This window comes from Hyla sarda, chromosome 6 (genome assembly GCF_029499605.1).
Source record: "Hyla sarda isolate aHylSar1 chromosome 6, aHylSar1.hap1, whole genome shotgun sequence".
Lineage (NCBI taxonomy): Eukaryota > Metazoa > Chordata > Amphibia > Anura > Hylidae > Hyla > Hyla sarda.
Window position 1 is genome coordinate 48669322 of NC_079194.1, and position 25856 is coordinate 48695177.

The 25856-nt window shown below is 44.5% G+C and overlaps 1 protein-coding gene across 7 annotated transcripts in view; it reads left to right on the top strand.

Annotated features, from left to right (window-relative positions):
• The window catches only part of PDC (phosducin), a 124781-nt gene that overhangs the window by 80368 nt on the left and 18557 nt on the right, over positions 1–25856 (top strand). Inside the window, exons 1-2 of one of the 7 annotated variants that reach the window (XM_056523630.1) lie at positions 15774–15896; positions 18438–18513. In XM_056523630.1, coding sequence (XP_056379605.1) covers positions 18453–18513 — 61 coding nt within the window. In that variant the 5' untranslated portion in view covers positions 15774–15896; positions 18438–18452. Of the gene's footprint in view, positions 1–15773; positions 15897–16539; positions 16606–17710; positions 17732–18206; positions 18226–18251; positions 18338–18437; positions 18514–25856 lie in introns of those variants that run through there. The other 6 variants (XM_056523627.1, XM_056523626.1, XM_056523628.1 and 3 more) reach the window with 6 other exon arrangements.

Consider the following 25856-nt stretch of genomic DNA (forward strand, 5'->3'; position numbering starts at 1 on the left):
ATGGTTTTAGTGGCTGCTGGTACTTTAGGCTTTTTCCTAGTTGAGAAGAATGAAGATATGCTGATTGTGCTTCTTTGGATCCGGAATATAAGAGAAAAGAGAGAGAATTTGGAGACTACAGCCCCTTATATATTAAGGGGACTTGACTAAGCTCATTGGCCAGCAAACCTGTAAGTCCTGAACCCAGTGAACTCTGGGTACATCACATGACCCAGGAAGGTCCTTCATCATATGCACATTCACAGTTGTAGATCACATGACCTGGGAAAGGTCCTATACATTTATATTTCCTAAATATTAAATAATATATCAACATAATCTATATGAGGTGACAGGGGTAAGCCCTGCAGGAGAGCCCTATGGAAATGGAGGGACTCTGGCTGAGGGGACTTTAGACAGGGGCAGGACCAGGTCCTGTACGGGACACCACAAACTCCCTAAGTCCTCCTCGACGTAGGTCCCTAAGGTAGAGGGACGGAATGGCTATAGGGCCGGATGCAGTCCTGAGTATTAATACAAATGTCCATATTTAGGCTGTCGTGAAGAACTGGTATAGAGTCTCTGTGCATTTTAAAAATGTCCATACAAGCTTCAACAATAATACACAAACAGAATGGTTGTGGATTAGTTCACAAACTAGATTATTGATAATTAATTCAAGAAACACTTTAGTCCTGCCTTCTTAAACAGGATGAACAGGATATGAGAAGTTTATCAGTATACCTGTTGGCATCTCTACCTTATTATTATTTATTATTTTTTTATGAAGTTATGCATTTACTGACTATGCGTGAAATTAAGTGATAACTGACATTGGACTGACATTTGATATTTTTTTTCTTGACTGACAAATAAACTGATACTCGACTAGAAGTATGCATAATGACGGTAATGCTACTACATACTGTAATAAATCTCACTTTCATTTTTTTTTCTTTTTGACATACATTAAATATTATACCACATATTATTTTCTTTTTCATGTTATACACAGGTTGCAGATTGGGTTGCCTGAGGCTTTCTGCCCAATGCCTTAGATACTAGGTGTTACGCCGAGCGCTCCGGGTCCCCGCTCCTCCCCGGAGCGCTCGCAGCGTTCTCTCTCATTCGCAGCGCCCCGGTCAGACCTGCTGACCGGGTGCGCTGCGATATTACTCCCAGCCGGGATGCGATTCGCGATGCGGGACGCGCCCGCTCGCGATGCGCATCTCGGCTCCCGTACCTGACCCGTTCCCCGTCCTGTGTTGTCCCGGCGCGCGCGGCCCCGCTCCTTAGGCGCGCGCGTGCCAGGTCTCTGCCATTTAAAGGGCCGCTGCGCCACTGATTGGCGCAGCAGGCCTAATCAGTATTCTCACCTGTGCACTCCCTACTTATACCTCACTTCCCCTGCACTCCCTCGCCGGATCTTGTTGCCATTGTGCCAGTGAAAGCGTTCCTTGTGTGTTCCTAGCCTGTGTTCCAGACCTCCTGCCGTTGCCCCTGACTACGATCCTTGCTGCCTGCCCTGACCTTCTGCTACGTTCGACCTTGCTCTTGCCTAATTCCTTGTACCGCGCCTATCTCAGCAGTCAGAGAGGTTGAGCCGTTACGGATACGACCTGGTTGCTACCGCCGCTTGCAAGACCATCCTGCTTTGCGGCGGGCTCTGGTGAATACCAGTAGCAACTTAGAACCGGTCCACCGGTACGGTCCACGCCAATCCCTCTCTGACACAGAGGATCCACCTCCAGCCTGCCCAATCTTGACAGTTTTAGATTTCAGACTAATATATATTTGACTTTTTGAGTGAACCTTGTTCTGATGAACTCCATAGGGGACATTTATCAAGGGATTTAGAGCTCTTTTTTTGCTTACAAAAGTCGCACAAAAAATCGTATGAGCACCTAAGCAAATTTTTGTGCGCCTTTTGGCTGTAAGCAAAAAACTACAAAAGAGCGTTATTTAGGCTGGGGAGGGCCAATAAAAATGGTCCTCGCCCACCCTGGTAACGTCAGGCGGTTGCTGCTTGGTTGGTATCTGGCTGAGAATAAAAATAGGGGGAACCCTATGCGTTCCCCCTATTTTCATTCTCAGACAGATACCAACCAAGCAGCAACAGCCTGACATTACCAGGGTGGGTGAGGACCATTGTTACTGGCCCTCCCAAGCCTAAATAACACCAGCCTTTTACCACCTACGCCCAGGAGCGCCATTTCTTACTCTCTGGGCCTATTGGTCACGGCTCTTCCCGACACCCCTGTGGTGGTGGGTACCAGGGTAATAATTGGGGGTTAGTGCTAGCTGTTTTTTGTGGCTAACACTAAGCCCAGCTTAGTAATGGACTCTGTATGTAAGATGGCTTCCACTACTAAGCTTGTCCAGTAAATAAAAAAAAACACAATATGTTTAATAAAAAATTATTCCAAAAAAACACTCCACTCTTGCTAACCATTTTATTAACATTAACCCCTTATCGACCATGGACGTGTATACTCGTCCATGTGTGTTAACTGGGTACGGCGCGCCCTCCCAATTCGAGCCCGCAACATACCGGCCGCCCCCAACTGATTCCTGTAGCTGGGGGGGCAGCGTTAATAGCCGACATGCGGCGATTGCCGCCAGCGGCTATTAACCCTTTAGATCACTATAGATTTGTATCAGAGTCCTCGCCGCTCTGAAGTAGGTAACATGAGTTACAATTTAATATCTTATGTGTTGGAGTGCTTAGTATTAATTTCTAAATAATATGTACTCTTTCCTGCCCTAGACTACCTTGCTAGACATAAACTTAAACAGATCACTGTACGGAGACAGACAGGTTTTTTTTCCTGCTACAGCACCTTGTATTGGTCTGCTTCACGCATCGATCTATGCCTTTGTAATTCCTTGCCATCCCTCTAATCAAGAGAATTGTATACAAGGCCAAATCCATATCAGACCACTCTCCACTCTTAGTAACGGTTCAGTTAGGTACCGGGGGAACGGTGTTGCTAAGGTTTTAAAATTTAATTTGTTTTGGTTTACACTTATAGACAAAGATGAATTTATAGTTGCAAAAATGTCTTCCTTTTGGGAGCGGAATAAAGGTAGTGCAAGCATACAAATACTATGGGATTCCCTTAAAGCATACCTCAGGGGTATTCTATTTAAAGAAATATCAAACAAAAAAAATTATATAGGGAGAAGGAGGAGGAATTAAGAAGAAAAGTTGATCTAGCTCAGGATAACTATATTGCTAATTCTAATAGTGCGTAGCATAATTTATTAAAAACGGCACAAAAAGACATGAAAAAGCCCATGAAATTTCTTTAGAGGTCAGAAATACAGAAAGGGAGGGAAGCCTAACCAGGATAGGAAAAACATTGAAAAAATTTTTAATGGAGGACGTGTCATATACATCTGAGCAAGAGGTTATGGCCAAACAGTTAACTTTTTTTTTTTTTCATCTCTTTATAATTCCAAAGGTATAACACAAAAATCCGAGTTACTGTAGATAGCTTCTTTGGTAGGGTGAAACTCCCTGTAATTAATTCTGCTGTATGGAGTCTGCTGGAGTCTCCGGTATCGCTATCTGATATAGCAGAGGTTATTAAATCAGACCCTAATAATTCGTCTCCAGGACCGGACAGTCTTCCGTTCGAATTATTCAAAAGGTTTGCAACTATCCTGACCCCGATATTATGGGAAGTGATTGATGAATCATGTTGTAAGGGGGAGTTACCTCACTCTATGATGGAGGCAGACATTTTGATTTAAAAAAAAAAAGGGGAAGATCCTTCCCTCGTTGAATCCTACCGCCCTATATCCCTCATAAATTCAGATGTTAAATTATTCTCCAAAAATTTGACAAAAAAATTATCAGCTGCTACAGTTGGATGTATCTCCTGTGATCAAACAGGGTTCATTCCACGCAGCTCCATATTTGGAAATATCTATCAGGTATTTGCTGCACTCCAACTAGGGGTTAAATATAATCGGTTCCAAAGAAATATTATGAGTTCAACTTACTACCTCTTATAAATTCTTGTAAATAAAAAATTAAGTTCTGATTTAAACTTCCATTAACAATATTCTTAACGCCTCACCTCGCCAATCTGGATAACTGAAAAATGGTTTGACTCATTTGAGCGTACTCCAAACAAATTAATCTGGGGCCAAAAAAGGTTGAGACTAAAATATAGGTTATTTTCTCTCATGCCGTGAGTGCATGGTCCCCTTACCTGCTGCTGCCGACGGGGCTGGAGCTTTAAGATTTAAAGGGCCAGTACGCTCATTAGTGTAATTCACCTGTGGCTCATTTATAAATTCATCCGCCCTCCTCACTCCCCTGCTGGATCTTTGTTGCCTTGTGCTTTAGAGAAAGCATTCCTCAGAATTGCCTTGCCGTGTTTCTGCTCCCTTGGTTTGTGACTTGACCTTGCTCCTTTGCCACCTGCCTACTGAACTCCTGCTACATCTTGACTACCCTAGTGTGCCGCCTGCCCTGACCTTCTGCTATCCAGACCATGAGCTGCCTTATCTTTCCTGTGCCTCGCATCTCCTCAGCCGCCTTTTCTAAGTAGTTACTGGTGTTCACCAGAGCCCACCGCAAAGCGGGATGGACTTGCTGCGGCGGTTACTACGAGGTCGTGTCCCCCACGACTCGACCTCTCTGGCAGCTGAGACTGGCGCGGTACACAAGGACTAGACAGAGGCGAGGTCAGACGTAGCAGAAGGTCAGGGCAGGGGCAACAGCAGAAGGTCTGGATACAAAGGCAAGTGAACACACTAAACACTTTCTCAGGGCACAAGGCAACAAGATCCGGCAAGAACAGGAGGGGGAAGTGGTTATTTATGTGTTAGGGAGGTGATTAGACTGATTGGGCCAGGCACCAATTAGCAGTGCACTGGCCCTTTAAATCTTAGAAAGCCGGCGCGCACTAGGGAACGGGCCGTGCGCGCCGGGACGAGACCGATACCGGAGGAGGAGGGTGAGTGGAACAGGGCGCGATCCGCGAGCGGACATGACCCGCCACGCGGATCGCGTCCCCGCAGGCACGAACACAGCAGCGCTCACGGTCAGAGACAGAGACCGGAGTGCTGCTGTCAGCAGAACGCCGCGAGCGCTCCGGGGGGGACAGCGGGACCCGGAGCGCTTGGCGTTACAATATCAATACATGGTGGTACATACTGTCAGGGACCAACCAGGGGGACAGGGAGAGTGACCCCTAAACTGACCCTAAAATTGCTCTCCCTGCCTACTTGCCCATCCACCCTAAATAGTGGATCAACAACTGGGCGCCGGTCCCTCCCTGAACTAAAGTGCCTAAAAACACATACTAATAAACAGTCGGTCACAAACCAAAAACATAACAGGAACATAGAACTCCATAACAGATTAAGTAGAGGACACAGATCAGAGAGTTAGCACAGAAGACACTATATCAGCAGACATGAACAGAGGACTCATTGGTCGTGAACAGAGGACACTATAGATAAGCGGTCATGAACAGAACTACAAAGATCTGAATAAAGAACTAATAAACATATAGTGTTCAAAACACCAGACAGGAAAACGTCTGAACATACTCCAGAACAAAACGTCTGAACATGCTCCAGAACAAAACAGGAATAAGCTTAATCCCCTAGAACCTCCAGTAGACATAGAGGCCCCATGGACAGAGAACATACAAGTCCTAAAACCGACTAAACAAATACAGCTTAAAATCTACTAAGAGCATGCCACATAAACATGGCTAAAACCAGAAAATACAAAGTGCATGCTAAGACAGAGATAGTAGATTAAAAGCTCAAATAAAGAGTGTTTCACCAAGAGCTCCAAAGCAGCATGACCAGCATGTTAGCAAGTCAGGATATAATGAAGTATCACTAGCCCTGAGGCTAGGCTGAGCTGACTTTAAATAGACACACCCTAGGAGCTACTAGCTAGCAAGCCAAAGATTTAACTATTCCCTGGCCAGGGAACATAAAACTGTTCACATACAAGCAAACCAATAGCTGTGTGTGAACACAGGCCAATACAGACATGACACATACATATTGAATGTCCGTTAATGTATATCTTACAGTTATCTGCACGTGGATGCACTTTACATTGAGAGCAAAATGAGACAGGATCTATTGGGACTGGAGTTTTAACTCTGCGCTACTCACCCAAGCACTTTTTAATATGTAATAATAAAATCTAGTTTTAACATAGACACATGATTATCTCACCATGCATTCACTTTCTCCCTGAGTCTGCTGTGATGTGCTGGGTCTCTTCATCCAATCACTGCAGGCTCCTCTGTAACCCCCTCCTCTCTGTTTTCATGCTACAGTCTGATAGGACAGGAGTGAGCACAGAGGATAGTCCTGCCCTCATTTCCTGGACTTTGTCCCAGCCTGTGCTTCAGCTGGGACAAAGATGATGCTGCAGCCTAATAGCATTATGTTCTTGATGGTATGGGGACCCCTAGCAATATTTTTGAGAAGCCATGATATCTATAAAAAGGAGATTAAAACCTCTACCCTGGGAACACCCAAGAATGCCTCCAATCAATAGTCCCCTTTAGGCAACCTTTGCATAAATCCCACATCTTTATATTTCAGCTTGTTGATTGTCACAACACCATTGGATCTAAAGGAAATAACCTGGTGAATTAAATACACATCCATCTTGATAACTACATCCACAAAGAGAAAGGGGGGTGGCTCATAGAATTGGTCTCGAAGATATCGAAGATAGTAGCGATCGGGGATGACTAGGAGGGGTCATAGAAAGGAGTTGTGTTTTTCTCCCTGGATATTCATAAAACATTTAATAGACTATTTTTGTGAAATCCTTTTGACTACTTAGTATTAGTAATATTTACTTTACACACAGGTAAATGCTTGAACAACATCCCAACATTTTGGGCATCTATTAAGAGGAACATGGAACATACTATTCTATATTCTTCTTCTTTCCTAGCGGTCTAGAGGCCTTGACTTATCTAGTTTCAAACATTATGGAAATCGTGGTGGGAGATGGGGTAAGAGGACAACTCTGGTTCTCACAACATCTTTCATCATTCTGTCTATTTTATATCACATTCTCATAGTTTAAATATTCTAATAACTGTTAATTTGAATGTAACTGATCCCAGTATTAAACCTCTAAGTGGATGTTCACACGCTCAGGTTTTTAGTTGCAATTATTAAATACACTTCTTTTTGAATTAACTTCTTTTCTTGTCAAATCCATTTCTGTCTTTGTATTCAGTAATTGAAACTAAAAACCTGATCATGTGAACACAGCGTAACAGTGAACTTTGTTTCGTAGATGATATAGAAACTCCCGTTAATCCACTTACTTACTAAAAATACATGGAAAAAGTTCTTGTAAAATTGCTTCTCCCATGTTCTCTCCCACTATTAAAGGGGTATTCTAGGCAAAAACATTTTATCCCCTATCCAAAGGATAGGGGATAAGATGTCTGATCACGGGGGGCCCGCTGCTGAGACCCCCCGCAATCTCCCTGCAGCCCCCGCATTCTATGCAGGTGCTGAATCTCCAGTTTCGGAAACCTCCGGGTTTCCGGCACTGGGGACGTGACGTCACGCCCTTTCCATTCATGTCTATGGGAGGGGGCGTGATGGCCGTGCCAGAGCAGAAAAGGTTTTCTATGGGAAATTGCTCCTACTCTGGACAGTTCCTGACTCAGACAGAGGTGTCAGCAGAGAGCACTGTGGTCAGACTGAAAAGAACTGCACAACTTCCTCTGTAGCATACAGCAGCTGATAAGTACTGGAAGGATTTAGATTTATAAATAGTAGTAATTTACAAACCTGTATAACTTTCTGGCACCAGTTGATTTAAAAACATTTGTTTCCCACTTGTTTTCCACCGGAGTTCCCCTTTAAGTGTCTATGTCAGAGGTGCTCTTACTTGGAACAAAAATCATCCAAAATGCAAAAAATAGACAGGTTGAAGTAACGCACTCACCCAATGATTCTGCCGCACGGAGACACTTTATTTCATGTTCCAAATGAGAAACAAATAGCGGGGAAGAGAAGGAAAGACAAGAGCTCAGCGGAGCTGACGGTGCGACGGTTCCGTTTCGGGGGTCATCCACTTGGTCACGCCCAATGTTATGAACTACCACCTGGAGAGCATTTAGCTTATGACCCACCTAACTACTGAGATGTGTTAAAATTATATCTGTAGCATACTCTTTTATACATTTTTTTATCATGCTTGTGATTTCCACCTTTTTCACTTATGTTGTCAAAAAGGTCCAATTTGTTGTCAAAAAGGTTTGGATTCTGTGTCCCTCTTATACACTCTGTTCCTGGAGCCAGTCACAGATTTAGTGTTTGGGGTGTTTGTATTATCTCCTGGTGAATCTACTTTCAACTGTATCTGTGTCCTCATGATGTAGATATAGTTAAACACAATGGTGGAGTGGGGAAACGTCAGCTTAATAGTCCACAATTCAATCTGTGACGCCTACTCCGCTAGTCCCTCTGTGAGTCATTGCAGGCATGATGTCTGATTAAAGGGGTACTCCGCCCGGAGTCGTGACATCACGATCTCACGTCACCGTGGTCGGGAGCAGAAGCCTCCAGCGTTTACGGAAGCTGCAACAGGTGGGTGCTGCAGCCGAGATCCCGGGGGTCCCCAGCGGCGGGACCCCCGCAATCTGACCTCTTATCCCCTATCCGTTGGATAGGGGATAAGATGTCTAGGGGCGGAGTTCCCCTTTAAGCATTTTATTAGCTATAGGCCAGTATCAGCCTTCAGCTTTAAAGAAACCTGAACAAGACCCCAGTGAAAGCCAGCAGAATCCCATGACATCATTGTCCCGCAGAATGCACAGGCTGGAGAAGCCTGCAAAATAATCTGCTTAGCCATTGAGAGAACAGGGAAAGGTGTGAATGGCACTAAGGTGATATACTTATTGTGTGTGTGTGTGGGGGGGGGGAGCAATAAAAGGGCATCCTTTCTGTGTAAAGACACTGAAGGGTTATTATTACTATGTGAAGGTATTAAAGGGGTACTCCGCTGCCCCAGAGCTCGGAACAATTTGTTCTGAATGCTTGGAGCGGGCGGCAGGGAGTTGTGATGTCCCAGCCACGCCCCTCGTGACATCACGTCACACCCCTCAATGCAAGTCTATGGGAGGGGACATGGCAGCCTCCCCGCCTCCTCCCATAGACTTTCATTGAGGGAGTGTGGCATGATATCACAATGAGCGTTGCCCGCTGCCCACCCCAAGCATTCTAAACGAACTCTGCATGCTGCACAAAGATCGCGGGACCCCCATGATCAGACATCTTATCCCCTATCCTTTGGATAGGGATTAGATGTCTAGGGGCGGAATACCCCTTTAAGTGTGAGGGAAAACACTACAGGTGTATCATCACTGTGAGGGGGTACTAGTTTTGCATTGAGATAGCAGTATTACTGTGTACCACACAACAAGAGCTTCATGTGTGGGCACTTAGGGGCCACCATTACTCTGTGTAGCCTAAATGAGAGCACTCATACTGTGTATGAAGCCCTAATACTATGTGCGGGTACTAAAAGGACACCAAAACTTTGTGCTACCAAAATGAGAGCACTAGTACTGTGTATAAGGCTTTATTGTTGTGTTGGGGAGCTAAGGGGCCAACATTACACTGTGCTGCCTAAATGAGACCAGTACTGTGTATGAAACATTATTACAGCATGTAGGCGTTAAGGGTCGACTATTACTCTGTGTTGCCTAAATGAGAGCACTGCTACTGTGTATGAGGCACTATTACATTATTTGGGGTCTATTGTTGTGCAGGGAAACATGGGGACAGTATAACTGTATGGGAGGGGAATATTATGGTGTGTAAAACACTTACACTATTACTGTGTGGTTAGTTGTGGGGGCACTATCGTCTTGTCACTTTTATTTCAGGGGCACTGTTTGTGCGGCACTATATTTAATTGTGTAGTACACTTTTAAAATGGCAGTAGAAAGTTTGTAGGAAGGATTCTAGGAAAAGCAAAAAGCCAAAGGTATCTGGGGGGCAAGCTCTGTAGAGATGTGTCATGGCCGTGTGAAGCCATCATGGCGTTCTGCGTCAGATAATAGAGAGTGAATGATCAATTAGATGTCTCCAGTGAAAATGGAAATCACTGCATTGTGCTGAAGGGGCGATAATACTCTGCAAGGGTCCAGTGTAGAATTGGTATGTGGTACTGGTCACTATACAGTGATATCATGGCTTCTATTGGTCTTTATGGTTAGTGTTGCTCGCATACACGCAATGCGAATTTTATTCACGAATATCGCATATTCGCGAATATAGCACTATATATTCGTAATTACGAATATTTTATTTTATTTTATTTTTTTTCACAGTACACATCACAGTGATCACCCCTCTCTACGCGAAAATAAATTGCGAATAAGCAAATTTAGCGAATATAAGACGAATATTCGTCCATATATTCACGAAATATCGCGAATTCGAATATGGCCTATGCCGCTCAACACTATTTATGGTAGCTTTGGCATTGGTCATTGTTTGGCAGTATTATTCACTATTACCTGGTAAGTGCAAAGTTAAAGCGTACCTGTTATATCCCACCCAAAAAAAAATAATAATTATATGTTACTCCGTACTTAATCCTGATCATGTACATCATTTATGCATCTAGCACCTATATTTCTATGACAAATACCTTCTTCTATTACAAATACCTTCTGTGTGACTTATCTTCCCACCTGAGTCTGCTGTGCTGGGTCTCCTCATCCAATCACTGCAGGCTGCTCTCTAACCCCCTCCTCTCTGTGTTCATGCTGCAGTCTGATAGGACAGGAGTGAGCAAAGAAGAGTGCTAGTCCCGCCCTCACTTCCTGGACTTTTTCCCAGCCTGTGCTTCAGCTGGGACAAAGATGATGCTGCAGCCGGGCAGGATTATGTCCTGGATGGTATGGGGACCCCTAGTGGTCTTTTTTTTTTTTTTGTAAGCCATGATTTCTATAAAAAGGATGTACAATTTTCTTATGAAGTATATTAGAAAAGTTAATGTTTTGCCAAGATGTACGACACATACAAAGTTTTGTAATCTGATATTGAATTAAAAGGTCTTGTAGAAAACAGATAACCTATATGAAACATCTTTCTGATACTGTGATAAATCAAACAAAAACCACCATATGCTGCACCAGTGTTTCCAATCCAGGGTGCCTCCAGCTGTTGCAAAACTACAATTCCCAGCATGCTGGGAGTTGTAGTTTTGCAACAGCTGGAGGCCCACTGGTTGGGAAACAATGTGCTGCCCAATGCATGTTGGTTTCCTGGATACAGTCTATATTTGGGAAGCCTGACTCATATGGATCCTTTCTATGAGGTAATTCTTGCAAATCGGATAGAAGATGTAAGCCAGTGGCCTCTTAACATCTCCGGTTATTTGTGGCAAACATGGAAGCAGTGGTCGTCATTTCGGCCGGACTTGTTTATCTTAATCCAATCACATTAACTTCTTACCTCTCAGCTATACATAAATACACGGAGGCGTTCATACCACCCAAAACATCTCACGTGCCGTATTGAGCGGGAATTAGTTATTTATCTAAATTGGTCACATGATTCCGTCATCTGCGCCTCCTCTATTTGGAAAACTCCCACTTTTGTTTTATATAAAATAATATTTTTTGTAAAATAAAAAAAAAATAAAAAAAAAAAAATATATATATATATATATATATATATATACAGTCATGGCCGTAAATGTTGGCACCCCTGATATTTTTTAAGAAGAAAATGAAGTATTTCTCACAGAAAAGGATTGCAGTAACACATGTTTTGCTATACACATGTTTATTCCCTTTGTGTGTATTGGAACTAAACCAAAAAAGGAGGAAAAAAAGCAAATTGGGCATAACGTCACACCAAACTCCAAAAATGGGCTGGACAAAATTATTGGCACCTTTAAAGGAAAACTGTCACATGTTTGCTCCCGCACTAACCACAGGTACTGATGGATAGTGCGGGAGACGCTTATTCCTATGATCCCCACCTTGGCCGGATCTGTCCGGCCGTTCGCCCGCAATCTTAGTTTTATTATATCTGGAAATCTACCTGTAACTGGCATGGGTGGGGTTTCTGTAGCTTAACTGGCACTGACGTCAGTGCCGGCCTTCCGCAGCGCCGCCTGCTTATGAATATTCATCCCCCCTCCCTCCGGTTCTCCCTCTCTTCGACGCTCCTAACTGGTCTTCACTGTGCATGCGCCGCTTCCTGACATGCGCAGTGAAGTCCAGTTAGGACACACCCTTTGGAAAAAATTACTAAAATCAGAGGCTTCCTATAACCATCAATAAGCTCCTTACACCTCTCAGCTGGAATGTTGGACCACTCTTCCTTTGCAAACTGCTCCAGGTCTCTCTTATTGGAAGGCGCCTTTTCCCAACAGCAATTTTAAGATCTCTCCCCAGGTGTTCAATGGGATTTAGATCTGGACTCATTGCTGCCACTTCAGAACTTTCCAGCTCTTTGTTGCCATCCATTTCTGGGTGCTTTTTGACGTATGTTTGGGGTCATTGACCTGCTGGAAAACCCAAGATCTTGGACGCAAACCCAGCTTTCTGACACTGGGCTGTACAGTGCGACCCAAAATCCATTGGTAATCCTCAGATTTCATGATGCGTTGCACACATTCAATTGACTAGAGACCAGTATATGGCGGGTAATATCAACTACACCAACCTATAGATCACCAAAGGTGATCCAAAAGTACCCTATTTCCCATATACTAAAATTGTTTCTTTATTGATTACTTCACACAAACCGACAAACAATTTTAAAACTCCAGTGTTAAAGGGGTTATCCAGGGAAAAACTTTATATATATATATATATATATATATATATATATATATATATATATATATATCAACTGGCTCCGGAAAGTTAAACAGATTTGTAAATTACTTCTATTTAAAAATCTTAATCCTTTTAGTACTTATGAGCTTCTGAAGTTGAGTTGTTCTTTTCTGTCTAAGTTCTCTCTGATGACACGTGTCTCGGGAACCGCCCAGTTTAGAAGCAAATCCCCATAGCAAACCTCTTCTACTCTGTGCAGTTCCCGAGACAAGCAAAGATGTCAGCAGAGAGCACTGTTGCCAGACAGAAAACAACAACTCAACTTCAGCAGCTGATTATTATTGAAAGGATTAAGATTTTTTAATAGAAGTAATTTACAAATCTGTTTAACTTTCTGGAGCCAGTTGATATATATAAAAAAGGTTTTTCCTGGAATACCACTTTTATTCACGCCATTCATATAACTGTTGTGGTGCCTGTCCGGTCACCTTTGCTGTGAACTGTAAGTTCTGCACGCACTTGCAGTGTGCTGGACAGAATGGGAGTGAACACTGTTTTAAAATCAAATCTCAGCCCTCCACAACATGTTTCGCTGCAGACGCAGCTTTGTCAAGGGGACAGCGGGCACTGCCACAACAGTTACAGTATATGAATGGAGTGAATTAGCACTGGAGTTTTAAAATTGTTTGTCAGTTTGTGTGAAGTAATCAATAAAGAAACAATTTTAGTATATGGAAATAGGGTATTTTTGGATCACCTTTGGTGATCTATAGGTTGGTGTTGCACACAATCAAGGCACCCAGTGCCAGAGGCAGCAAAACAACCCCAAAACATCATTGAACCTCCACCATATTTCACTGTAGGTACTGTGTTCTTTTCTTTGTAGGCCTCATTCCGTTTTCGGTAAACAGTAGAATGATGGGCTTTACCAAAAAGCTCTATCTTGGTCTCATCTGTCCACAAGACGTTTTCCCAGAAGGATTTTGGCTTACTCAAGTTCATTTTGGCAAAATGTAGTCTTCCTTTTTAATGTCTCTGTGTCAGCAGTGGCGTCCTCCTGGGTGTACTGCTATAGTGTTTTATTTCATTTAAATATCGACGGATAGTTTGCGCTGAGCCTGCAGGACAGCTTGAATATCTTTGGAACTTGTTTGGGGCTGCTTATCCACCATCCGGACTATTCTGCATTGACAACTTTCATCAATTTTTCTCTTCCGTCGACACACCCAGGGAGATTAGCTACAGTGCCATGGGTTGCAGACTTCTTGATAATGCTGCGCACTGTGGACAAAGGCAAATGTAGATCTCTGGAGATCTCTTCTCTTTCTGTTGTCCATGCTTAGCGTGGCACACACAGACACACAATACAAAGACTAAGTGAACTTCTCTCCTTTTTGTCCAGCCCATTTTTGGCGTTTATTGTGACATTATGTCATATTTGCTTTTTTTCCTTCCTCTTTTTGGTTTAGTTCCAATACACACAAAGGGAATAAACATGTGTATAGCAAAACATGTGTTACTGCAATCCTTTTCTGTGAGAAATACTTAATTTTCTTGAAAAATTTCAGGGGAGCCAACATTTACGGCCATGACTGTATATATATATATCTATATATATATATATAGATATATATATATATATATATATACACAAAAAAATCACAGAACACTTGCTTTGGGAGGTGGAGGGGAGGGTGCAGGGGAGGTAAACGAGACTACAGACTGTTTCACATCATGTGATGCTTCTTCCGGTCTCTGACGTTCAGGTGTTTAGTTAGGGATGCAGGTGTACAGGCTCTACACATCAATGGACGCCAAGGCATACGATTCCCTCCACTCAAATGATTCCAAAGTGGTTATCAGTTCTCTTGTATTTTTGAGGTAGGAGGGGATGGTCGATAGTAGCGGAGAAATAAGCCATTCAATGTATGAGGACAAAGCTTCTGTAACCGAGCCCATTCCCGTTACTATCGGCCCATCCGGGAGATGAGTCAGAGATTAGTGAATTTTGGGCACTAGATACCAATTTGCAGGTTTTGGAATTTGTGGCATTAGTTTTTCAGCCATTTTCTCACTTATGGTACCTTTTTTCACATGTTTGTACAGTACTGACCTCAATTTATTGGTTATGTATCTGGTGGGATTTTCTTTTAACCGTTCATGAACTGTAATGTTGCTAAGTTGTTTGGCTGCTTCCTTATCGTGATCTTCCTTCCCCCATATCACTATAGCCCCCCCCCCCCCCCTTTATCCCATATAGTGACTATTAAATTAGGCTGGTCAGCTAAAAACAGGGTTCTTCTTTCATTTTCACTTTCTTTCATTGTCCTCATACATTGAATTCATCCTTATACATCATACATTACAGAGGTGGCAGCAGAGAACACTGTGGTCAGACAGAAAAGAAATTCAAAAAGAAAAGAACTTCCTCTGTAGCATGCAGCAGCAGATTTTTAAATAGAAGTAATTTACAAATCCGTTTAAGTTTCTGGAACCAGTTGATTTGAAAAAAAAAAAAAAAAACTGGACTTAATGAAGCACAGTGGACCAACACCAGCAAATGACATGGCTTCCCAAATCAAATATATATTGGGGATTTGGGGTTTTTATGAGCTGTAAGCCATAACCATCACAATTATGACAAATCACGGCTTGAACGATCTTGCTTTGCATGTAATGAGTCTCCCTCATATAATAGTTTCACTTTTTAAGTTGCATTACTGAAATAAATGAACTTTGCACGATATTCAAATTTTTCGAGTTTCACCTGTAATTGAAACTTTGAAGCAGTATAATTAAAATTTTCAGGTATTACCTCTATTATCTATTATGATCTTGTATGACCTTCTATAATATATGCCAAGGGTCACCTTTAATTTTGATTGGAGCCCTGGGCAAGCAATTTTTTTTGCCCCCCCCCCTCCTGACCAACAGACACACACTACAGACAGATACACTTAAAGACACGCTCACCTGCCCGTCCATGGTTTCTTCTTTCCTGCAGCGGCCGGGACTGAAGTGTGACGTCGCTGACATCCTCCTGCGCGGGTCTGCGGAGGAGCGTCACTTGCAGCATGAAAAGGGTTACAGGTTCCCTTTAATTCCTCTTCTCAGTTATATAAAACCAGGGAGTGTGGAATATCTCTTATGCAGTGTTTCCCAACCAATTTGCTTCCAGCTGTTGCAATACTACAACTCCCAGCATGCCTGGACAACAGTTGGGAAGCAATGCTCTAAAGAATGGAGTACTTTTGTTTGTTTATACAGGACAGATATCTAACTCCAGTGAAGGAAAACCAGGCGTGAATATTATCACGATTCACTGTTGTTTGTAATACACGATTACAGTGACCCCCTCGACCTACGATGGCCCCGACATACAATCATTTCAACATGCGATGGTCTGTCAGAGGCAGCATCAACATGCGATGCTTTTGTATGTCGGGGCCATCGCATAAACGGCTATCCGGCAGCGCAGACTGCTTCAGCTTCCACCGGATAGCTGTTTACGGTGCCCTGTGAGCACCGCTGACGATCACTTACCTGTCCTCGGGGCTCCGGCGCGTCCTCTTCAGGATCCTTCATCGTCGGCGCTCTCCATCGTCGTCATCACGTCGCGCACACCGTCCCGTCATCCAATAGGAGCGGCGTGCGTAGTGACGTGATGGCGGCGACGGAGAGCGAGGTTGCCGGGGAAGCAGAGGCCTTGCCGGAGCGTCGGGGACACCTCGGGGACGCGGCGACAGCGATGGACGGCGACATCCCGGGCAGCGGTGGCGGTCCGGAGTGGCGGGGACAGGTGAATACAACTTTCTCTAACAGTGGTCTACAACCTGCGGACCTCCAGATGTTGCAAAACTACAACACCCAGCATGCCCGGACAGCCGTTGGCTGTCCGGGCATGCTGGGTGTTGTAGTTTTGCAACATCTGGAGGTCCGCAGGTTGTAGACCACTGTCCTATACTTTACATTGCACGGATCCCTCAACATACGATGGTTTCAACAAACGATGGTCCATTTGGAACGGATTACCATCGTATGTTGAGGGACCACTGTATATCAATGTCTTTACTGTTTTCCGACATCAGTCTTATACCTGCTTGCATTATAAAATGGGATTCTGTTTTCCTGTGATCCATTATAAAATGTAGATAACAGTGGGGGGGGGGGTCTATTTCCCGCATCAATATAGACCAACCTACAGAGCGTTAGGCCGGTCTATTGTGCGCTTTATTTATCAAAAGTCGCACGGCTCTTGATAAATTCTGCGCACAGACTTCGGGATCTATGCTTTAGACTGTATTTAAGCCTGCTCCAGCATGGTCTGACATTTCGGCGTACTTTCGGCCGAAGCGACTTTTTGCATAAAAGTCGCTTTTGATAAATTCAGCACCAATGCATTTTTCCGTCTAAAATAGACGAGAACGCATCATGTTCGAAAAATCCTCTAAAGCAAAAGTCGGAAAAAATTTTGGACGGGAAAAAAAATGTCTAAATCCTTTGATAAATCTCCCCCAATATGTCTTAGAATTAGATTAAGAAGATGGCTGGCACTAGAGATGAGCGAACTTACAGTAAATTCGATTCGTCACGAACTTCTCGGCTCGGCAGTTGATGACTTTTCCTGTGTGAATTAGTTCAGCCTTCAGGTGCTCCGGTGGGCTGGAAAAGGTGGATACATTCCTAGGAAAGAGTCTCCTAGGACTGTATCCACCTTTTCCAGCCCACCGGAGCACCGGAAAGCTGAACTAATTTATGCAGGAAAAGTCATGAACTGCCGAGCCGAGAAGTTCGTGACGAATCGAATTTACTGTGAGTTCGCTCATCTCTAGCTGGCACCACTGCCATAAATTTCCGTTCCACCACTATTCCTAAACCTTGGTTTGTGCTCAGCAAGAGAAGAAGGAAAATGCAGCACTAACCCGGTAATTATTCAAAGTTGAAACGGGTATTCTGGGATTTTCCTTTTATTTGACTATATGCTACAGAGACTGTAAAGTTAGTAAAGGGAAATGTTGCTCCATTTTGTGGCCATTAAAAATGACTGTCATTGTATTATTTGGTCACTATGGGGGAGATTTATCAAAACCTGTGCAGAGGAAAACTTGCCCAGTTGCCCATAGCAACCAATCAGATCGCTTCTTTCATTTTGCAGAGGCCTTCATAAAAATGAAAGAAGCGATCTGATTGGTTGCTATGGGCAACTGGGCAAGTTTTCCTCTGCACAGGTTTTGATAAATCTCCCCCTATGTTCTCGAATAGTGGAAGAGATTTAGCTAAACCAGTGCAGAGGAAAGTTGACCAGTTGCCCATAGCAACCAATCAGATCGCTTCTTTCATTTTTCAGAGACCTTTTTAAAAATGAAAAAAAAAGCAATCTGGTTGCTATGGGCAACTGCTCAAATTTTTGTCCGCACAGGTTTTAATAAGTCTTCCCCATTGTTTTTAGTCATAAATGGCAAAAAAAAAAAAAATGTTTACGAATATAACCTTGTAAAAACATCTGAAACTATGGCCTGCGTGCATGTTTGGTGGATACTTTTTAATATAAGGCTGTAGTGTAAATTCAATGACAGTTAACATTGGGTAAATGACACTATTTACCGATCGGTGATGTTTTCCTTCTTATAGAGTTACAATACAGTCATGGAAGACACACAAAGCCTTGAAGAAGAGACTGATTTTGAATGCGCCGCTATAAACACAGGTAACAGAATAAAACAGAAAAATCTGCATGTAAAGTTGTGGGCACTTTTATGAAAAGTTGGTAGAGTACCCAGTGTTGCCTGGTATTCCTACCTGAACCTTGTGCGAGAGGAAAAGTAACAATGAAGCTCTTGTCCTTATATCCTGACCTCATTTCCGGTCCTTATATTCTGTCCTCACGTCCCGTCCTTATATTCTGTCCTCATATCTCGACCTCATATCCCGGTCTTATATTCTGTCCTCATATCTCAACCTCATGTCCCGTCCTTAAATCCTGTCCTCATATCTCGACCTCATATCCCATCCTTATATCCCATCCTTATATACTGTCCTCATATCCTGTCCTTATATCTCGTCCTCATATCCTGACGTCCCAGTTGAGGCCGAAACAAAAAAGGGGGTTTGGCTTGTGTGAGGGGGCGTGGCTTGTGGGAGGACATGGGATGTAGGAGGGTTGTGGCTTGCAAGATGGACTGACACACTCACCAGGAGATGTAGAGCAGAGTTTGTGGAGTAAAGTACTGGACATCCTATAGACTTGTATGGCACTTTAGACAAAAATTCCGAACCTCACAAATGGGGGTGGGTTAGAGTTAATTTAACTACCCTGAATTTTTAGTTGACAAATAAGTAACGTGTAACAAGTTTAAAGGGGTACTCTGGCCCTAAGACATCTTATCCTCTATCCAAAGGATAGGGGATAAGGTGTCTCACCGCGGGGGTCCTGCCACTGGGGACCCCCGCAATCTTGTGTTCGCCACCCACTTGTTTGAGCTGCACGCCACCGTGCCAGCTCCAAAACGGCGACCACGGGGCCGGAGTATCATCATGTCACGACTCCGCCCCATGTAACGTCACCCCCCCGCCCCCGCTATGCAAGTCTATGGGACCCTGCCTACTTGCCTATGCGCCCTAAACAGCGGATCGACAACCACGGTAACGGTCCCTTCCTAAATATGTGATGGAAGTCACTGTCAACAAAATAAACTACAAAAACAGACACAGGTTGGGATACAGTCAGGAAGCATTCAAACTAACAGAAATAATATAAAACAAACACACACAATAAGTCAAAGTCAGCTAGCCGAGTCTTTACCAGGATATGTCAAAGGTGCCAAATCACAAATACAAGAGAAAAGTCAGGAATACCAGAAGATCAGGAATACAAGATATAAACGCTAGCTACTGGAGATAACCTCTTTCGCAGATAAGGTCTGATACCACACTGAAGGTTTAAATAGGAAGCTACACTGGTGAAACCTTTTACTAAAAAATGCCCCTATCTATAAGCTTTAAACAGGTGGTTGTAATATGCCTGCAGGATTTTCCTCACCATAGGCGGTCCACAGCAGCTTCTCTCGGGCCCACCAGCCTTGATTGATAGATTCCTTCTTATACCCTGTTAATCAAGACTAATGGGGCAGGAAGAAGCTGCTGATGACTTGTGGTTCGAGTAGCATGAAAGTAATGACAGGTTCTCTTTAAAATTTCAATTTACTAATAAAACATCATAGATCAAAAATGTAAGATGAACTTGACACAAGAGAACAAAATTAATTGGAAATTGTTGACTCATTCCTATGCCTAGATTTTCCTGCATAGTGGCCACATCAATATCAATAAACTGCAGTCTTTGAGCTTGGACTCCCATATTGTTGAGTGGATTAGGCAGTGGCTGAGTGACAGACAACAGAGGGTTGTAGTCAATGGAGAATATTCAGAGCAAGGACTTGTCACCAGTGGGTGGAAAGTGCTGTAGAGGCAAGATTCAGTTTAATTAGCCACAACATTACGCGTTGCAAGGTTTTGGAACCTCTTCATCAGATGTGCAGGCAATGATCTTGTTACAAGTGGGGTCCTCAGTGACCTGTACTGGGACCAATTTTGCTTAATATCTTTGTGGTGTCCCAGTATGAGATATTCTCCTACAGTCCTGTCAGGTTGAGTCCCTGTACGTCCTCAGGGCTCTCCTGCAGTGTTCCCCCATAATGTGAATAGGTTGCTTATTAAGTGTAAAGGACTTTTGATGTTGGTCACATGATTGCTATTCACATGATAATATTTTTCACATGTTTAAGTCATATGTTTGTTACCCAGAGAGCACCAGGTGACCCACAGTTGGCCTATGGGCTCCTTGCTCAGCCCCCCTTTAAAAGAGGGGGAGGTACTCCAATCTCTCTCTTGTGTTTCACTTTCTGCTGAGGTCAAGTCCAGTCCAGACATCTCAGGGTCAGTGGAGGCCTCAACCTAAATTGCAGCCACAAGTCAGTAAGTCAAGTCATCTTTATCTGCTGTCACTATCTTCAGTCAAGTCAAGTCAATTGTAGTCAGCGTAGCCTGCATCTATAGTCTCTCAAGTCACTGCAAGTCCCAGCAAGCTGCGAGGTCCCCTGTGTTACTAGTCACCTCTCTGTAACACCTGTCTAAACTCAGTAAAAGCTACCGTTTACCTTAACCTGGCATTGGACTATTATTTGCCTCTGCCTAACCTAGGACTAGCGGTATTACCTTCGGGTGGTTACATAGGCAAACCACGCGATGGCATCACAAACACAAAGGGGTTAATACCATCTACCCCTGGGCAACACCATCTGCCCCTTATACCTCACCTCTCACCCCATGGCTCACCACATCTTCATTAGTGATATTGCAAAAGGTCTCGATGGTAAGGTATTGGTCTTTTTGCTGATGACACAAAGATATGTAACAGGGTTGATGTTCCTGGAGGGATCCGCCAAATGGAAAAGGATTTAGGAAAACTAGAAGAATGGTCAAAATGTAATGTGGAGAAGTGCAAGATAATGCACCTGGGGTGTAAAAACGCAAGGGCAGAATATAGAATATTTGACACAGTCCTGACCTCAGTATCTGAGGAAAGGGATTTAGGGGTCATTTTTTCAGAAGACTTAAAGGGGTACTCCGGCCATAAGAAATCTTATCCCCTATCCAGCGGCATGAGCACTTCTCTCTTTCTACTGCTTATACCTCTCCCTATACATCCAAGTATTCTGCTAGCATTTCCTGCTGCTCTATTGAATTTTCTGCCTACCTTTAAAGGGTACTCTGTACCTAAGACATCTTATCCCCTATCCAAAGGATAGGGGATAAGATGTATGATAGAGGGGGAGGGGAGGGGGGGTTTCAGCCGTTGGGGACCCCCGCAATCTCTCATGCAGCACCTACCTGTGTCAGCAGCACTCAGTGCTGTAGGCTCTGTGTCTAAAGCCTCACAACAACGGGACCCGAGTATCGTGACATAACTCCCCTGTGTGACATCACGCCCCGTCCCCTCAATGCAAGTCTAGGGGGCTGGAGCCAAGTTGGACTGGGTATCACAGACAGAGAGTTGGCATAAAAAGGAGGAGGAGTTGTGGTGTTTGGGGTGTTGCAATGGTGAATAAAGGGTCTGGTGGTATTAACCCTTACTTGTCGTGACGCCAGGGTGCGGTTTGCATAGTATTGGAGGTCCTACCACCAACTGGCCCACAAACGGCAGGGATAATAAACGGAATGTCTATAGCAGAATTTATGAGATAACTGGAAACTTTTACTTGAACTTTTATGCAACAGTCTTTACAATGGTACAGTTTCTCTTGAGGTAACAGGGATGCAGGTTCCTCACAGGCTTTTCTGGGACTGATAGTAATGAGCTTTAAGCAGGCCACTGTGCTACTAATTATAAGATTTCAGTAGAATAGTAGTCATACAGGATTTGTAGGTTTGAGCTTTATAACTCATGGTTTTAGTGGCTGCTGGTACTTTAGGCTTTTTCCTAGTTGAGAAGAATGAAGATATGCTGATTGTGCTTCTTTGGATCCGGAATATAAGAGAAAAGAGAGAGAATTTGGAGACTACAGCCCCTTATATATTAAGGGGACTTGACTAAGCTCATTGGCCAGCAAACCTGTAAGTCCTGAACCCAGTGAACTCTGGGTACATCACATGACCCAGGAAGGTCCTTCATCATATGCACATTCACAGTTGTAGATCACATGACCTGGGAAAGGTCCTATACATTTATATTTCCTAAATATTAAATAATATATCAACATAATCTATATGAGGTGACCAGGGGTAAGCCCTGCAGGAGAGCCCTATGGAAATGGAGGGACTCTGGCTGAGGGGACTTTAGACAGGGGCAGGACCAGGTCCTGTACCGGGACACCACAAACTCCCTAAGTCCTCCTCGACGTAGGTCCCTAAGGTAGAGGGACGGAATGGCTATAGGGCCGGATGCAGTCCTGAGTATTAATACAAATGTCCATATTTAGGCTGTCGTGAAGAACTGGTATAGAGTCTCTGTGCATTTTAAAAATGTCCATACAAGCTTCAACAATAATACACAAACAGAATGGTTGTGGATTAGTTCACAAACTAGATTATTGATAATTAATTCAAGAAACACTTTAGTCCTGCCTTCTTAAACAGGATGAACAGGATATGAGAAGTTTATCAGTATACCTGTTGGCATCTCTACCTTATTATTATTTATTATTTTTTTATGAAGTTATGCATTTACTGACTATGCGTGAAATTAAGTGATAACTGACATTGGACTGACATTTGATATTTTTTTTTCTTGACTGACAAATAAACTGATACTCGACTAGAAGTATGCATAATGACGGTAATGCTACTACATACTGTAATAAATCTCACTTTCATTTTTTTTTCTTTTTGACATACATTAAATATTATACCACATATTATTTTCTTTTTCATGTTATACACAGGTTGCAGATTGGGTTGCCTGAGGCTTTCTGCCCAATGCCTTAGATACTAGGTGTTACGCCGAGCGCTCCGGGTCCCCGCTCCTCCCCGGAGCGCTCGCAGCGTTCTCTCATTCGCAGCGCCCCGGTCAGACCTGCTGACCGGGTGCGCTGCGATATTACTCCCAGCCGGGATGCGATTCGCGATGCGGGACGCGCCCGCTCGCGATGCGCATCTCGGCTCCCGTACCTGACCCGTTCCCCGTCTGTGTTGTCCCGGCGCGCGCGGCCCCGCTCCTTAGGGCGCGCGCGTGCCAGGTCTCTGCCATTTAAAGGGCCGCTGCGCCACTGATTGGCGCAGCAGGCCTAATCAGTATTCTCACCTGTGCACTCCCTACTTATACCTCACTTCCCCTGCACTCCCTCGCCGGATCTTGTTGCCATTGTGCCAGTGAAAGCGTTCCTTGTGTGTTCCTAGCCTGTGTTCCAGACCTCCTGCCGTTGCCCCTGACTACGATCCTTGCTGCCTGCCCTGACCTTCTGCTACGTCTGACCTTGCTCTTGTCTACTCCCTTGTACCGCGCCTATCTTCAGCAGTCAGAGAGGTTGAGCCGTTGCTGGTGGATACGACCTGGTTGCTACCGCCGCTGCAAGACCATCCCGCTTTGCGGCGGGCTCTGGTGAATACCAGTAGCAACTTAGAACCGGTCCACCAACACGGTCCACGCCAATCCCTCTCTGGCACAGAGGATCCACCTCCAGCCAGCCGAATCGTGACAGTAGATCCGGCCATGGATCCCGCTGAAGTCCCACTGCCAGTTGTCGCCGACCTCACCACGGTGGTCGCCCAGCAGTCGCAACAGATAGCGCAACAAGGTCACCAGCTGTCTCAACTGACCGTGATGCTACAGCAGCTATTACCACAGCTCCAGCAACAATCTCCTCCGCCAGCTCCTGCACCTCCTCCGCAGCGAGTGGCCGCTTCCGGCTTACGATTATCCTTGCCGGATAAATTTGATGGGGACTCTAAGTTTTGCCGTGGCTTTCTTTCGCAATGTTCCCTGCACTTGGAGATGATGTCGGACCAGTTTCCAACTGAAAGGTCTAAGGTGGCTTTCGTAGTCAGCCTTCTGTCTGGGAAAGCTCTGTCATGGGCCACACCGCTCTGGGACCGCAATGACCCTGTCACTGCCTCTGTACACTCCTTCTTCTCGGAGATCCGAAGTGTCTTTGAGGAACCTGCCCGAGCCTCTTCTGCTGAGACTGCCCTGCTGAACCTGGTCCAGGGTAATTCTTCTGTTGGCGAGTACGCCATCCAATTCCGTACTCTTGCCTCCGAATTATCCTGGAATAATGAGGCCCTCTGCGCGACCTTTAAAAAAGGCCTATCCAGCAACATTAAAGATGTGCTGGCCGCACGAGAAATTCCTGCTAACCTGCATGAACTTATTCATCTTGCCACCCGCATTGACATGCGTTTTTCCGAAAGGCGTCAGGAGCTCCACCAGGATATGGACTTTGTTCGCACGAGGCGGTTTCTCTCCCCGGCTCCTCTCTCCTCTGGTCCTCTGCAATCCGTTCCTGTGCCTCCCGCCGTGGAGGCTATGCAAGTTGACCGGTCTCGCTTGACACCTCAAGAGAGCACACGACGCCGCATGGAGAACCTATGCCTGTACTGTGCCGGTACCGAACACTTCTTGAAAGATTGTCCTATCCGTCCTCCCCGCCTGGAAAGACGTATGCTGACTCCGCACAAAGATGAGACAGTTCTTGATGTCAACTCTGCTTCTCCACGCCTTACTGTGCCTGTGCGGATATCTTCCTCTACCTTCTCCTTCTCTGCTATGGCCTTCTTGGATTCCGGATCTGCAGGAAATTTTATTTTGGCCTCTCTCATCAACAGGTTCAACATCCCGGTGACCAGTCTCGCCAGACCCCTCTACATCAATTCTGTTAACAATGAAAGATTGGACTGCACCGTGCGTTACCGCACGGAACCTCTCCTAATGTGCATCGGACCTCATCATGAAAAAATTGAATTTTTGGTCCTCTCCAACTGCACTTCTGAAATTCTTCTTGGATTACCGTGGCTTCAACGCCATTCCCCAACCCTTGATTGGTCCACAGGAGAAATCAAGAACTGGGGTACTTCTTGTCTCAAGGACTGTCTTAAACCGGTTCCCAGTACTCTCTGCCGTGACCCTGTGGTTCCCCCTGTATCCGGTCTTCCTAAGGCTTATATGGACTATGCTGACGTCTTTTGCAAGAAGCAAGCTGAGACTTTACCTCCTCACAGGCCTTATGACTGTCCTATTGACCTCCTCCCGGGTACTACTCCACCCTGGGGCAGAATCTATCCTCTGTCTGCTCCAGAGACTCTTGCCATGTCAGAGTACATCCAGGAAAATTTAAAAAAGGGGTTTATCCGTAAATCCTCCTCTCCTGCCGGAGCTGGATTTTTCTTTGTGTCCAAAAAAGATGGCTCCTTACGTCCATGCATTGATTACCGCGGACTTAATAAAATCACGGTAAAAAACCGCTACCCCTTACCTCTTATCTCGGAACTCTTTGATCGCCTACAAGGTGCCCACATCTTTACCAAACTGGACTTAAGAGGGGCTTATAATCTCATCCG